The sequence below is a fragment of the Sapajus apella genome, unplaced genomic scaffold (genome assembly GCF_009761245.1).
Source record: "Sapajus apella isolate SASKATOON/1434 unplaced genomic scaffold, GSC_monkey_1.0 scaffold235, whole genome shotgun sequence".
NCBI lineage: Eukaryota > Metazoa > Chordata > Mammalia > Primates > Cebidae > Sapajus > Sapajus apella.
Genome location: NW_022437175.1, coordinates 413891 through 430471, shown reverse-complemented (window position 1 = coordinate 430471; position 16581 = coordinate 413891). Strand labels below are relative to the sequence as shown.

General features: G+C 37.3%; 1 protein-coding gene across 2 annotated transcripts in view; it reads left to right on the top strand.

Moving 5' to 3' along the window:
- VPS35 (VPS35 retromer complex component) overlaps positions 1–16581 on the top strand; it is a 30632-nt gene that overhangs the window by 1959 nt on the left and 12092 nt on the right. For both annotated transcript variants that reach the window (XM_032271521.1, XM_032271522.1), the window contains exons 2-12: positions 3411–3509; positions 4803–4899; positions 5789–5912; positions 6413–6595; positions 8395–8608; positions 10427–10510; positions 11279–11388; positions 11642–11738; positions 11838–11986; positions 14181–14388; positions 15095–15250. In XM_032271521.1, coding sequence (XP_032127412.1) covers positions 3411–3509; positions 4803–4899; positions 5789–5912; positions 6413–6595; positions 8395–8608; positions 10427–10510; positions 11279–11388; positions 11642–11738; positions 11838–11986; positions 14181–14388; positions 15095–15250 — 1521 coding nt within the window. The remainder of the gene's footprint in view (positions 1–3410; positions 3510–4802; positions 4900–5788; positions 5913–6412; positions 6596–8394; positions 8609–10426; positions 10511–11278; positions 11389–11641; positions 11739–11837; positions 11987–14180; positions 14389–15094; positions 15251–16581) is intronic.

Genomic DNA, 16581 nt, shown 5'->3' with positions numbered 1-16581 from the left:
TAAATAGTTATTTCATTAACTCCATATTCTGTATCTTTGAAGAGATCAGTTTTCATTTTACAGTTGGTTTACATTGTATTGTCAGATTACATCTACAATACAATGAACAGGGTGATTGAACCGTAATAGGTTTCTAACATAAGTGGAGATAATTATTGGCATCTGAACTGGGTATAATAATAATTGTAGGCCCGGTGCAGTGGCTCACACCTGTAATCCCAGCACTTCGGGAGGCCGAGGCAGGCCGATCACAAGGTCAGGAGATGGAGAACATCCTGGCCAACGTGTTGAAAACCCGTCTCTATTAATAATACAAACATTGGCCGGGCGCAGTAGCTCACGCCTGTAATCCCAGCACTTTGGGAGGCCGAGGTGGGTGGATCACGAGGTCAGGAGTTCGAGACCAGCCTGGCCAACATGGCAAAACACCCGTCTCTAGCAAAAATACAAAAATTAGCAGGGTGTAATGGCAGGCGCCTGTAATCCCAGCTACTCAGGAAGCTGAGGCAGAAGAATCGCTTGAAACCGGAAGGCGGAGATTGCAGTGTGCCGAGATCAGGCCATTCCATTCCAGCCTGGGCAAAAGAGCAAAACTCCATCTCAAAAAAAAGAAAACCAAACAAAAATTAGCTGGACTTGGTGGTGCATGCCTGTAATCCCAGCTACACAGGAGGCTGAGGCAGGAGAATTGCTTGAACTAGGAAGTCGGAGGTTGCACTGAGCCGAGCTCTTGTCACTGCACTCTAGCCTGGCGACAGAGTCAGACTCCGTCTCAAAAAATGTATAATAATAATTGTAGCATTTATTAAGTACTTATTGCTAAGCAGTAGGCACATTTTGAGCTTTGCATGGTTTCATTTGTTCTTTATAACAGTGGTGCAGGTACTCTCATCTCTGTTTTATAGAAGAGGAAACAAAAGCACATTGTTTGAATGGAGAGTAGTTTTCCAGGTGATCAGTTCATGATGACCTTTGCTTTGCTCTGTAGGAGGCTGAGGGAGGAGAATCACTTGAACCTAGGAGGCAGAGGTTGCAGTGAGCTGAGATTGCGCCATTGTACTCCAACCTGGGCAACAAGAGTGAAACTCCATCTCAGAAAAAAAAAAAAAAAGGAGGGATATTCAGACACTGCAACATGGATGAACGAACACTGAATATATGCTCAATGAAATAAGTGAGACATAAAAGGAAAAATATTATATGATTTCACTTATATGAAGTATATAGAGAAGTCAACTCAGAGAAAAGAAGGTAGAATTGCCTGGGGGGGTTGGAATGGGAGTTTAATGGGTACAGTTTCCATTTGCATTTGTAAAGATAAGTTCTAGAGATAGATGTGGTAACTGTACAATAATGTGAATGTACTTAATGCCACTGAACTATACATTTAAATGTGATTAAAATGGTAAATTTTTGGTATATTTTACCACAATAAGAAGTCATTTTTAATTAAGATATCCAAATGTATCATGAAAAAAGAAAAAAAATTTAGATATATCACTGTTTATCTCTAAATGGATCAATTGAACTTAATTAAATCCATTGATTCAATTTATTATTAAATCTATTGCATTCAGAGGTAAGGAGCCAAAAAATTCCAAATGATGGCTTGGTTTCACTAAAGTTCAGAGATCATTAGCCCATGATCAATAGTAAATTTTATTCAGTCAGAATCTTTAAATGCCGGTGTCATCCTTGCCTCTGAAACCAGCATTTTATGGTAATAGTTCTGCTAGGATAAATTCATGTTCCCTCTAAGTGAAGTTTAAAAAATACCTAACTGTTTCTTTGAAATTTGTTGATGCTTCTGAGGAAGAGTGCTTGCGGCAGAGCTCACTTTACTAGCATGTCATGGGAAAAAAAGGGAGATGCATGGCCTTGCTTATTATTCAATTAACCTTTTTCTCTTTCCAAAATTAGAACAATTTTGGAACTTCAATTTTTTAAACTATTCTCATTCATAAGTGGGTTTTATGTGACTCACATTTCTTTGTTAATCTCAAAATGACATGTTGTTTTGATTTTTCTTAGATAATGAAACAGACCAGATTTTACTTGCAGCTTTATGTATAAGTCCTTGCCTTCCACCTCTTCAACTCATTATGTGAGAGGTATTTTGTCTTTAGTCATTGTTTTAAAAAATCAAATGAAATGACATAACATAAAATTAACCATTTTAAAGTGAACAATTCAGTGGCATTTAGTAGGCTCACAATATTGTACAATCACCGCCTTTAGGTTCAAAACATTTTCCCTACCCCCAAAAGAAACTCAGTACCCATTAAGCAATTATTTCCCCCAACCTCCCTCCTGGTAATCATCAGTCTTTCTGTTCCTATTTCATATAAGAGGAATCATATAATATGTGGCTTTTTATGTCTAGCTTCTTTAATTTAGCATGTTTTCTAGGTTTGTTTATGTAGCATGTAGCATACTTCATTCCATTTTATGGCTAATATTCTGTAATTGGATATATATACTACAATTTGTTTATCCATCTGTTAATTCTTCAGTCATTTTTTTGGTTAAATATCTAAACATTCTAAAACCATTGTATTCATTTATGCAGTGAGCATTTATGGAGCATCCATTACATATTAAAGCAGTGTGTTGGGACCCAAGGATGTAAAAATGACCATTTATAATGGTAATATGATGCATGCTGTGGTGGAGATGTAAACAGTGTTTATATGACTTGAAGAAGTGGTTAATTCTTCTTGGCAGGGAGATTGAATTGATTTCTGCAAGCAGATTTTTGCTGATGGCGAGGAGAAGAGTGTCTAGATATAGTTTGTCCACTGTAGCTGTAGATCTGCATGTTTGAAATGGTGTAAGCTATTTGAGGAGAGTGCTCTTTATTGTTTTATACTAAAAGTCACTAACATTTTCAGCTATTTTATTTCTAGGCTGTTTAGTCTTTTGTTATGCCAAGGAGGGGCTGGTCAGTGTTCTCGTAAACTAGTTCCTTAGTCTGTCTAAAACTAAAATGCAGATGATAAGTAGTCCGGAGGAAAAGAGAGGCTTTAGAGATTTGGTTTCGGCTATACCTACCATAAGACTTAGATTGGTCAGATGGCTATGTCCAGGTTGGATTCAAGAGTATTAGCAGAATACAGCCTTGAACTGCAAGTTTCTTTGAGGCCAGCCTACTACAAGAATGTTGAGTCAGTTTCTGAGAGAGAGGCAATCCTTTGTACTGTTCTCCTTTGTCAATCTTATTCTGTTAACTTCAGTGATGGGGCACGGCTCTGTGGGCAGCAGCTGTCAATAATTGGCGAATGGCTTGAGGTACAGAGCTGGCGTGATCCTTTTGTGACAGTCTTGGAGAAGAACTATGGCTAGAACTATAGAAGTAATATATTTGCTAGAAGAATGTGCTTATGACGTTAGTGGAATTTTTTATTTTTCAGCCTACAACACAGCAGTCCCCTCAGGATGAGCAGGAAAAGCTCTTGGATGAAGCCATACAGGCTGTGAAGGTCCAATCATTCCAAATGAAGAGATGCCTGGTAAGAATGGAAATATGGGAGGCACAGTTATAGTCCATGTGTTCCTAAGGAAGCATCTGCAGTGATTCCTAGAGTTAGGTGGCACCACTGTTTCTGGTAAATCTAATCTTCACTGTCTACCAGCATCTGTCTTCAGTCTCATTTCTCTCAAGCACTGTGTGGAGAGCAATTTCAACAAAGAGCCCTGTTTACTCACATGTATATTTATGGTTTGAGATTGTCTGTTTTCCCCACTAGAATACAAGCTTGGAAGAACGAGAGACCCTTCCTTTTGTTTACGTATTACTGTATTATTACCACACCAGTGTCTGATCAGAATTACTAGCCTTCTTAGTTCTATACCTCAGACTTGAGGAGTGTTTACCATATAGTAGGTACTCAGTAAATATTTGTTGAATGAATGGATTTAAATGCTTTGCATTTGAATTATTCAGCTTTTTTTCTAAATATTTTGAAAACTTTATTTCTTGAATACATTGTAGAAACTAGCTTAAAAATTATACTTAACATTTATATCGTCATCTTCTAAAAGGCAAAGTAAGAGATTATCTGTGTATATACTGTAGATTCTCTGGATTGGTTGGTACTTGAAGCTGTAAGTTACTGTGAAGAAGGTGATGCTATCTTACCTTTGTAAAATGTCTTAAAGTTTCTAAAGCATAAAGTAATATGTTCTTGTATCTTTTATTGGTTTCATTCCCAACAAATTGGAAATGAAAAATAAATGTCTTGGAATGGAGAAGATAGGTTTGCAGTTGCTTGCTTCTTTCTCTTTCTGTGTATGGATAGTGTTTCCCCTATCTCAAGGAATTGCCTGCATTTCTGAGTTAAGTGGAACATATGGGCATTGGGAGGGTTTGAGGAATGCAAGAGGAAAGCAAACTTAACATGGATAGTCATTTCAGGCAGCTCTGAAGAGTCTTTAACCTGTGACAAAGCCATGTCAGGATAGTATATTGCTTCAACTGAATGGATATGCCAGTTCTCTTGATTGCAGGTAAAATGTGATTAATGGACTAGTTTCCTAGTTTCTATAGCTTGAAAAGATTAGCAGTCTGTCAAGAAGCTTGCAGTACTAGATATGTAAGTCTTACTAAGAATCATGCATCTTTTTCCTTTCAGTAGAGAAGGCAAGGTGAAACTAAAGTTGATTTTTTTTATGTGGTTATATCATTTAAGTGCTGTATTCTTTTAAAACTATGTAGAAAGTCCTTGATGTAAAGAGTTTGTACAACCAAGATAAATGTTTGTTTAAATTAAGCCTTCTTATCTATTCTCTCGGTATTTCTGTAGGACAAAAACAAGCTTATGGATGCTCTAAAACATGCGTCTAATATGCTCGGTGAACTCCGGACTTCTATGTTATCACCAAAGAGCTACTATGAACTTTGTATCTTTTGAATGTTGAAGACTAAATATTTGGACCATACCTTTTTCTTGATAAGGCAATTTTGTTCGTTCTTGATGAAGTTTTTTCTGGAGTTGTCTTATTCTTCGTTATCTTAGTCACATGGCACACCTCCATGCAGATATGCTAAGTGAGAAAAACACTTTAAGAGTACCCCTTTCTTTCTTATGCTTAAATGTGTTTAAGTGTGTTGTCAGTGCATCTCAATTTTCAGACCCTTCATGAAGGATATTCAGGCTGTGAGGCAGTTGGTTCTTTAATGCTTAGATTTTGTTATGCAGCACTCTCAGATGGACAGGAATTTAATCATTTGCCATTTCAAAACCCATTAGCAGTCTGACAGGTAACCACTGTATTTACTGCTTTGCTTCACCACATGTTCTTTAAAACCCTTACGTTAAAGTAAGATAAGCCCAACTAAAATTCTATCTTTACTTGAACACTCTCTCCTTTTTTTTTTTTTTTTTTACAACATCTCGCTCTGTTGCCCAGGATGGAATGCAGTGGCGCTCTCTCAGTTCACTGCAACCTCTGCCTCCCAGGTTCAAGCGATTCTTCTGCCTCAGCCTCTTGAGTAGCTGGGACTACAGGCACACAGCACCATGCCTAGCTAATATTTGTATTTTTAGTAGAGACAGGGTTTCACCATATTGGCCAGGCTGATCTCGAACTCATGACCTCGTGATCCACCCGCCTTCGCCTCCCAAAGTGCTGGGATTATAGGCGTGAGCCACTGCACCTGGCTTGAACAGTCTCTTAAAGGACTAAAACTTAAGATATCTGCCCAGTAGTTAATAATGACTCCAAGAAGTTTCAGAGTTTTGCTTAGGTTGGCTTATCATTATTTTTAGTCCTTAATCATAATTAAAAGATATGGCCATTTCTGATGAACTGCACTACTTGGAGGTCTACCTGACAGATGAGTTTGCTAAAGGAAGAAAAGTGGCAGATCTCTATGAACTTGTACAGTATGCTGGAAACATTATCCCAAGGCTGTAAGTAATTACAAGTCATAGGACTTTTGTGTCTGTATTTCCCACTTTATGTCCCTTATGATTATCAGCTTAAAAAAAAATTTTAAGGGTAATTTCTTAACAAATTGAGATTAATATTTTGGTAGGTACTCTGATTTGTGTTAGAGTAACTAGATTTACGTTTTATATAGATATTTGAGGAATTTTGGAAATAAGAAAAAATGGACATTCTATTTTGTTTAATGTCTTGGCTGTTAGAAAAACTAATATGACAGTTATTCTCTTCCTAATATGTTTAAAGGTAATATCTATCTTTTATGTATACAGTGTGTATGTGTGTGGTATTTTTAGAGGTTAGTCAGTGGTTATATTTTAAATCAGATATTTTCATTGTCATGGAGGAGAAAACAACATGGCTTCTGCCTTGTTTATTTAATGTTTTGTTCAGTGTGTTTGGAACTAATCAAATTCTTGATTTGAATATTTTATTTCTAATCAGCGTTTCTTCATAATTCTCCTAGTTACCTTTTGATCACAGTTGGAGTTGTATATGTCAAGTCATTTCCTCAGTCAAGGAAGGATATTTTGAAAGATTTGGTAGAAATGTGCCGTGGTGTGCAGCATCCCTTGAGGGGCCTATTTCTTCGAAATTACCTTCTTCAGTGTACCAGAAATATCTTACCTGATGAAGGAGAGCCAACAGAGTAAGTGATGTTCTTTCTTGATTTTGTTGCAGTATTTCTTTCATTGTAGAATGTATAAAAGTGTGGAAACATGCACAGAAATAAGAAAATAAGTATCAATAATTCTTCCACCCAGTCAGCCATTTAGGTAGCATTTGTATATAGATTTCCTTTGTAATATAGAACTCCTGAGTATATGTGGTGTGATCTAAAATGTACTCTTATGCAGATTATGTCTTTGGATTATTAGGGCCTGCTTTTTCTTCATTTAATGTAATTGAGCATTTTTCCATTGCATTAAATATTTTTTGAAAATACAACGTTTTAAAGAGGGTTTTATTTGGAAATTTAATTTGTAATGAAATAATGAAGTATGAGCTAGCTGGATTTCATAATTGTTCCTTTAATGTCTATCAGATTTTATAATTTATAGACTGCTAGTTACCTTGGAATATAAATGATTTGAATTATCTGTTTCAAGTTAGCTATTAACTCCAGAAAAGAAAAAATTAAAAGCCATTCAGAGACAGCCGTCTCTTGTGTAACCAGTATTCTGTCATCCAAGTCTACGGTACTTTTATCCCACAGCAGGGACAGATGGTTAGCCGACTGTGGTCTTCAGTGGGGTGAGCTGTTCACTTGGCAGGTCCCCAGATTAAAGAACTTCATTCATTGTTTTAAAAAGTTTATTCATTTATTTTCTTTCTTAAAAAAATTTTTAATCTTTTATTTTTCAGTTTGCCCTGACAGATTGTGTTTTTTTAAAGAATATTTTCATTTATTTCTCAGATGTATAATTCAATGGTTTAAACAGTATAGAAAAGATAAAAAATTTAACAATGTAGAGAAATTGATGAAGTTAATTTGCTTTATTACGTTTTGACTGTCCAGTTTGAGCATTTAATTAGGCAATCAATGAAAATTTTTGAAAGGTACTGAGGCCTCCATCCTAGGAGATATAGAAAAATAAAGCAGGAAATTCATGATCTCTTTCCTCACAAAGCTTACATTCCAATTAAAAACAAAATATTCAGCCGGGCACGGTGTCTCAAGCCTGTAATCCCAGCACTTTGGGAGGCCGAGGCGGGTGGATCACGAGGTCAAGAGATCGAGACCATCCTGGTCAACATGGTGAAACCCCGTCTCTACTAAAAATACAAAAAATTATTTGGGCATGGTGGTGCGTGCCTGTAATCCCAGCTACACAGGAGGCTGAGGCAGGAGAATTGCCTGAACCCAGGAGGCAGAGGTTGCGGTGAGCCGAGATTGCGCCATTGCACTCCAGCCTGGGTAACATGAGTGAAACTCCGTCAAAAAAAAAAAAAAAAAAAAAAAAATTCAACGGTAAAATGATATAGTTAGCAGTACACCGTGTTAAATTTTTTAGCCTTTTGTTTTTGTTTTTGGTTTGTAGGGAGGGGGCCTCTTTTTGTTGTCCAGGCTGGTTTTAAACTCCTGGCCTAAAGCGATATTCCTGCCTTGGCCTCCCAAAGCACTGGAATTACAAACATAAACCACCATGCCCATCCTTCTGGGCTTTTTGAATTAGGGAAGTTGCCATAAGAGGAAATCCAGTTGGCCCAGGCTAGGGAGTTGGGGAAAGTAATGTGTGCTTTAAATTTATGCTGTCCTCTCCGTGGTACTTTTTTCCCTAGAGTCTGTTCCCTTTGAAATTTAATACTAAGCCAATGAAGTTGAAAGTATTTTTTTAAATAAAGCATTGGTATACTACAGAGATAAGAAGGAAATACACAAAGGAGAGGGATAGTAGTAAGTTGGTCCTATAAATACTGTGTAAAGACTTTTCTGTTTCTTTGCAGCGAAGAAACAACTGGCGACATCAGTGATTCCATGGATTTTGTACTGCTCAACTTTGCAGAAATGAACAAGCTTTGGGTGCGAATGCAGCATCAGGGACATAGCCGAGATAGAGAAAAAAGAGAACGAGAAAGACAAGAACTGAGAATTTTAGTGGGAACAAATTTGGTGCGCCTCAGTCAGTTGGAAGGTGTAAATGTGGAACGTTACAAACAGGTTCATATTTTTTTATTTATTACCTCTTATGTTCTGAGATAAACTGAAATCTGATTTTTAAAATCAGAATATTTTTGTCATATAATATTACATTGAAAAACATCTTAAAATTGCTTTTACTGAAGAAGACCCAAATAAATGGAAAGATGTATGTGCAGTGTTTGTGGATTGGAAGACTTAATATTGTCAAGATAGCATTTTAAAAAAACAATTGATCTATAGCTCCTATGTAATCTTAGTCAAAATCCTAACATTTATATGAAGAAGCAAAGAACCTGTAACAGCTACAACAAATTTGAAAAGGAATAACAAAATTGAAAGACTCAAGCAACCTGAATTCGTGATTTACTCTAAAGCTACAGTGAGATCCTGAGAGGTATTGGTGAAAAGGATAGACACACAAATCAATGGAGGGGAGGTTGGCGGGGGAATAAAGCAGGGAATGGCAAACTTTACCTGTGAAGGACCAGATAATAAATGGTTTTTGGCTTTGTAAGACATGTGGTACAAGTTTGTCCAACCTGTGGCCCAGGGCAGCTTTGAACATGGCCCAACATAAATTTGTGAGCTTTAAAATGTGAGTTGTTTTGCCTTTTTTTTTTTTTTTTTTTTTTAAAGCTCATCAGCTATCATTAGTGTATTTTATGTGTGGCCCAAGACAATTCTTTTAATTCTTCTTCAAGCCAAAAGATTGGTCTATAACTAATAACACTGCAGGTATGGTGTAGAAGCAGCCACAGACAATATGGAAGTGAATGGATATTTCTGTGTTCCAGTAAAACTTTATTTGTAAAAACAAGCAGCAACTCAATTTACTGATCTCTGAATAGGCAATCCATAATAGACCCAGATATTTATGATCAGTTATTTTTGATAAAAGTACAAAGGCAGCCTTTTCAGCAAGTGGTTCTGGAGCAATTGTACATCTATATGCAAACAAAAAACTCTGAACCTTGATCCATTCCTCATACCATATATAAAAAACATTAAAATGGATCAAGACCTAAATATAGAACCTAAAACTGGTAGAAGAAAACACAGAGGAAACCTTTATGACCTAGGATTAGACAAAGATTTTTTAGGACACACAAAAAAGCACAAGCCATGAAGAAAAAAGCTCACTTTTGAGAGGCCAAGGCAGATGGATCGCTTGAGTCCGAGAGTTTGAGATAATCCCAGGTAACATAGGGAGACCCCATCTCCACAAAAAAGTACCAAAATTAGCTGGGCATGGTGGAACGTACCTGTAGTCCTAGCTACTCGAGGTTTGAGGTGGGAGGATGACTTGAGCCCAGGAGGTGGACATTGCATTGAGCAGTGCACCACTGTACTCCAGCCTGGGCAACAGAACAGGACCTTGTCTCAGAAAAAAAAGCTTTTAAAGTTTAGAAGTGAAGTCTTGGTGAGAAAAATCTCAAATACGATTTTCAAGTTAGTAGTTCAAATGTGTTAATAGAGGAATAGCTTAATAATTTTTTTTTTTTTTGAAACGGAGTCTTGCTTTGTTGCCCAGGCTGGAGTGCAGTGGTATAGTTCTCGGCTCACTGCAGTCTCTATTTCCTGAGTTCAAACAGCTCTCCTGCCTCAGCCTCCTGAGTAGCTGGGATTATAGGCACGTGCCACCATGCCCAGCTAATTTTTGTATTTTTAGTAGAGACAGGGTTTCACCATGTTGGCCAGGCTGGTCTCCTGACCTCATAATCTGCCCACCTTGGCCTCCCAAAGTGCTGGGATTATAGGCGTGAACCACCGCACCTGGCCAGCTTAAGACTTTGAAAACACATTTTAACCCTTATGTTTGTTTTTTTTCTCTTTTAGATTGTTCTGACTGGCATATTGGAGCAAGTTGTAAACTGTAGGGATGCTTTGGCTCAAGAATATCTCATGGAATGTATTATTCAGGTAGGTGGGAACTTTTTTTTTTTTTTTTAAAGGAACCGTTTTATCTTTCATTAAATATCATTGTTTTGAAAACATTTTGATGGAATAGGAAATAAGCTTTCCTGAAAAAGAATTTTCCTGGCTGGGTGTGGTGGCTCCCACCTGTAATCCCAACACTTTGGGAGTTCAAGGTCGGAGGATCTCTTGAGGCCAAGAGTTCAAACCAGCCTGGGCAACATAGCAAGATGCCATTTCTATTAAAAATTTAAATAATTTTTTTAATGTTTCCTTTTTTTCATGTAATCGTTCTCCTTCTAAAAATAATTTAAAAAAAAAAAAAATTTTCTGCTGGGCGTGGTGGCTCACGCCTGTAATCATAGCAATTGGGAGTCTGAGGTGGGTGGATCACCTGAGGTCAGGAGTTCAAAACCAGCCTGGCCATCATGGTGAAACCCCATCTTTAAAAAAAAAAAAGAATTTTTCTGTTTCCAACTCATAACTTGGTCTTTGTATCAATGTAGTTTGTTTTCCCCCAAAATGTAGGAATGAGTAATCTGAATTTTCTGGATCTCAGTAGCTTTAGTTTAATTGTAGGTATACTTTGTTTACTGGAATATTTCTGTCTGAGCTTATGTTTGGAGAGGTTCAAAAGTAATGTATTTGAATTTAGTTGTGTAAGATTAGAGTGTTTTTTTTTTTTTTCCCCACAAATGTGAACTTTAAATGCCATATGTGAGTTCTGAATATTATGTGAAATACTTTTACTTTTATTGATCATTTGATTTTCAGGTTTTCCCTGATGAATTTCACCTCCAGACTTTGAATCCTTTTCTTCGGGCCTGTGCTGAGTTACACCAGAATGTAAATGTGAAAAACATAATCATTGCTTTAATTGATAGGTAAGACCTTCCAACACTGGAGGATAAATGCTCTGACTTGGGAATAATGAATTTAAAACATTTTTGTGAATTCTTTCTGTTTTATCTTTATCATATGAATGATCCTAATGTAATTATACTATAAATAATTTTAAAACCTTTTGGGCTCATACAAAATATAGAAAAGCAATAAAGAATTAAGATGTCATCCATGATCCCACTGTGTAAACCCTGTATTTTTTAAAATAAAGGGTTTTTGGGTTTTTTTTTTTAGATTAGCTTTATTTGCACACCGTGAAGATGGACCTGGAATCCCAGCAGATATTAAACTTTTTGATATATTTTCACAGCAGGTGGCTACAGTGATACAGGTTTGTGTAGCTTTTCTCCTAATTTCTCAAAACTTTGAAACTTCTCTGCCTTCCTTTTACAATTTTTTAAAATAAATTGGATTTTTCTAATCATTCCAGTCTAGACAAGACATGCCTTCAGAGGATGTTGTGTCTTTACAAGTCTCTCTCATTAATCTTGCCATGAAATGTTACCCTGATCGTGTGGACTATGTTGATAAAGTTCTAGAAACAACAGTGGAGATATTCAATAAGCTCAACCTTGAACAGTAAGTCAGTTACATTTTTGTAAAGATCCTCATAAAGATATTTTTTACTCAGATTTGCTTTTCTTTCTCAATTGTTTTTTGAAATACTGCCATTTGTTTTTAATCATGCATTAAGATTGTCATGCTTAGCACTACTAGGGGCAGAAAGTGGCAACCAGTTACTTGGTTGTGTGTATTAATGAAATCGTGGTACCTGTGGACCATAGGCAGTCTTCAGGAACCAGTGTTCTCAATTTGGATCCCTTTCTGTGTATTAGGGGCATCCAGTCTTTTGGCTTCCCTGGGCTACATTAGAAGAAGAATTTTCTTGGGCCACACATAAAATACACTAACAATAACAATAGCTAATGAGCTTTAAAAAAAAAAATCACAAAAAAACTCATAATGTTTTAAGAAAGTTTATGAATTTGTATTGGGCCACAAAAGCCATCCTGGGCTGCATGTGGCATTTGGGCTGCAGGTTAGACAAGCTTGCTGTATGTAAATAAGTTTGTTCTTAAACTGGTACGGAAATTGTCAGGCAGTATTTATTTCTGTAATAAGTGTTTTCCTACGAGTAAGTACATGGTGAAAAATGAGGGATGTGTGTATATTTAACTTGCAGAATTAAATTGGTTTAAATATCTTTTCTATTTTGAGCTTTGATTTTGATACCTTTCAAGGAAAGTATCAACAGTGCTGCTTCCAACTTGAAGCCTCCTCAGCTGTTCTGTCTTAGACCTATGGCATCCTCTAGTGGCCACTGTGGGCAGCTCTGATACTGTTATCTTCGCCAGCAGTTCCCTTCCTGCTTCATTTGCCACTGCTGTGGACTTGGGTCAAGCCAGGCCAACCACCCCCCCCATCCCCTGCATATTCTTCAGAATTTTACCTCATGTAATCTTCCTCCTTTCTATCTCCCTCCCAGTGGTTTACCTTCATCAAGAAATTTCTTCTTTTTTTTCCCACCCTTTGTATTACTCTTTTTCTTTTGGTCATTTTTGTTTTTGTGTGTGTGTGAACTGAAAACAAGGCCAGATATCAAATGATAAGTGTGAGAGAAAATTAAATGATATGCCGGGTGCAGTGGCTTGCACCTATAATCCCAGCTATTTGGGAGAATCCCAGCTATTTGAGTTGGGAGAATCACTTGAGCCAGGAGTTTGAGACCAGCCTGGGCAACGTATGGAGACCCTGTCTCTAATAAAAAAATTAAAATTAAAAAAATTTTAATTAAAAAAACTAAATGATCTATCTCTGTCTTCTCCCCCCAAATAAATTTTAAAGTAAAAACAGTCAAAATAATTAGAAATAGCTACCTCTAAAGAGGTTGTAATAAAGGCCCGGATATGCCTCGGTCTACACAAATGATTTTACTAGGTCTACACAAATGATTTTACTAATGACTACCTAAAAGTCAGTCAGCCTGCCTTTTTTTTTTTTTTTTTTTTTGAGACGGAGTTTTGCTCTTGTTACCCAGGCTGGAGTGCAATGGCGCGATCTTGGCTCACCGCAACCTCCACCTCCCGGGTTCAGGCAATTCTCCTGCCTCAGCCTCTTGAGTAGCTGGGATTACAGGCACGTGCCACCATGCCCAGCTAATTTTTTGTATTTTTAGTAGAGACGGGGTTTCACCATGTTGACCAGGATGATCTTGATCTCTTGACCTCGTGATCCACCCGCCTCGGCCTCCCAAAGCACTGGGATTACAGGCGTGAGCCACCGCGCCCAGCCCCAGCCTGCCTTTTCTTAATCACCAACATCTGATGCAGAATAGATAGTTTATGTATTTTTTTGTTGTGTTGAATTGCTGGTTTTGCATGGATTTTTTTCTCCTACTTACTTTCATTGTGAATATACAATACTTGTTGGCTGCTCCCTGGGAACCAAACTACCACTTAAAATACTTTTCTTAGAAATGTCAAATTCTAGACAGTTATCTTATTAACTCCAGCTATTCCATCTGTTCATGAGTTGGAAATTGTATCTAGTTTTATATCAACAGAATAGTAATAAATGAGTATATGTTTGTGTTTAGATAAGGATTTTTCTCCCCTTGAAAGGAGGTTGTTACAGTCTTCTGGGGTAGTATGATTCACTTGACCCATTTCCTTTAATGTATAATGAAAAATTTCAAATTCTTATGAAACAAGTGCTATTTGTATATATAAAAAGTTAATTTTATTCATTAAGACTTCTGTTTTTCTTTTTGTAGTATTGCTACCAGTAGTGCAGTTTCAAAGGAACTCACCAGACTTTTGAAAATACCAGTTGACACTTACAACAATATTTTAACAGTCTTGAAATTAAAACATTTTCACCCACTCTTTGAGTACTTTGACTATGAGTCCAGAAAGAGCATGAGTTGTTATGTGCTTAGTAATGTTCTGGATTATAACACAGAAATTGTCTCTCAAGATCAGGTAAGAAAATATCTATGTGCTATTTTAGGGAAACATTGTTACAGTTTTACTTTGGACCTAGATACCTCAGATGGGGGGAAGGGTAATTCAGTAGTAAAGAAAATTTACAAGTAACTTATTCATTATATAAATTAGAAAATTGGAGATGTATGAAGCATTATAAAATATTTATAATTTCACCAGATAGAGATTAACCACTGTTAATTAACATTTTGTGCATATCTTCCCAGACTTTTATAAACATGTATACTATGACATGCATGTGTATTGACTTTTTTTTTTTTTTTTTTTGAGACGGAGTCTCGCTCTGTCGTCAGGCTGGAGTACAGTGGCGCGATCTCACTGCAACCTCTGCCTCCTGGGTTCAAGCGATTTTCCTGCCTCAGCCTCCCAAGTAGCTGGGATTACAGGCGCCCACCACCATGCCTGACTAATTTTTGTATTTTCAGTAGAGAAGGGGTTTCACCATGTTGGCCAGGATGGTCTTGATCTCTTGACCTTGTGATCTGCCTGCTTTGGCCTCCCAAAGTGTTGGGATTAGCAGGCATGAGCCACCGAGCCCAGCCATGTATTGACTTTCTAACCAAAAAAGGAATATCTTGTTGATACTGTATTGTAATTTTATACGACTGGAAACACTTTTGACAATGGCTTTATATGCCAATGGTTTCACGTCAGTGGGTTTGTTTTGCCTTGCATGTTACAGGTGGATTCCATAATGAATTTGGTATCCACGTTGATTCAAGATCAGCCAGATCAACCTGTGGAAGACCCTGATCCAGAAGACTTTGCTGATGAGCAGAGCCTTGTGGGCCGCTTCATTCATCTGCTGCGTTCTGAGGACCCTGACCAGCAGTACTTGGTATGAGTTTACTCTTACTGTAACCCTGTATCAGCTCCTAATGAAATCACATGTTGAAGTGCTTAAAATGGTTTAATTCACTTTCTGATTTAGAAGGTTTTGAAGGAATTGCAACTGAATTAAAGATTCATGGCATCCATGGGCCTTTACTTTATATATAAACACATAATTGTGAAATAAACTTCCGGAGCATGTGAGTAACAATTCAGTTGCTCTGATTTCTTTTGCAGACTAATTGAGATTTGAAGAAGGTCTGTATTTTTTTACTTGAGTGCTCATAGTTGTTCCATGTTCATTTTTTTCTGAACTGTTTATTGCTTATAATAAACTTAATAAGAAATAGAATCCTTATATATAATTTTACTTTTCCAAATTTGCAAGTATAAGTTGTATTTTTCACATTGAAAATGTGAGGTTTTGGGTTTTTTTTCATTTCTTGTTTTCTCTTTTGAAATGGAGTCTCGCCCTGTTGGCCTGGCTGGAGTGCAGTGGTGCGATCTCAACTCACTGCAACGTCTGCCTCCTGGGTTCAAGCGATTCTCCTGCCTCAGCCTCCTGAGTAGCTGGGATTACAGATGCGTACCACCATACCCAGCTAATGTTTGTTTGTTTGTTTTTAATTTATTTATTTGACTTTAGGTGCATATTACATCTGGTATTTCTCCCCATGATGTTTGTATTTTTAATAGAGACGGGGTTTCACCATATTGGTCAGGCTGGTCTCGAACCCCTGACCTAGTGATCCACCCTCCTCGGCATGCTGGGATTACAGGCATGGGCCACCACACCTGCCTGAGTTTTTTTTTTTTTTTTTTATTTTGACGAAAGATTTAAAAATTCGTTTTGCCTTTTCCTTGTTTTCTCCTGATAAAGAACAGTCACGTGAGTTTCTCTCTGGTGTTAGTCCACAGAGAATCTTTGTGAAATGGATAAACATATTGCCTGAGTAGGGGTATCAGTAACCAATACTGGGTAATTTACTTCAGTGAAGGGTTAGCACGGTTGACTGCTTAATTATTGTTTGGGCAAATTAGTTTAATCATTCTTGAATGCATAAGGCTGTTAGGCTGTTATGATGAAAAAGACACTTGCTGGAGGATGTCCTGACTGTCTCTCATCTTCTGTTGACCTCATTGTAGTTGACACTCCTGTACGTCTTCAGGATCAGTGTGAAATAAGAGGCCGACATCTGTTGGTAGTGTGATGGTCTTTGTCTTGGCTTAGTGACAAACAATCCAGGACAGTGGTATTGTGCTCTGTGACTTATGTGATCTGTGCAGAGTGACTGTCTGATTGAGTATTTGAATTGATTCCCTTATATTTCTCTATGA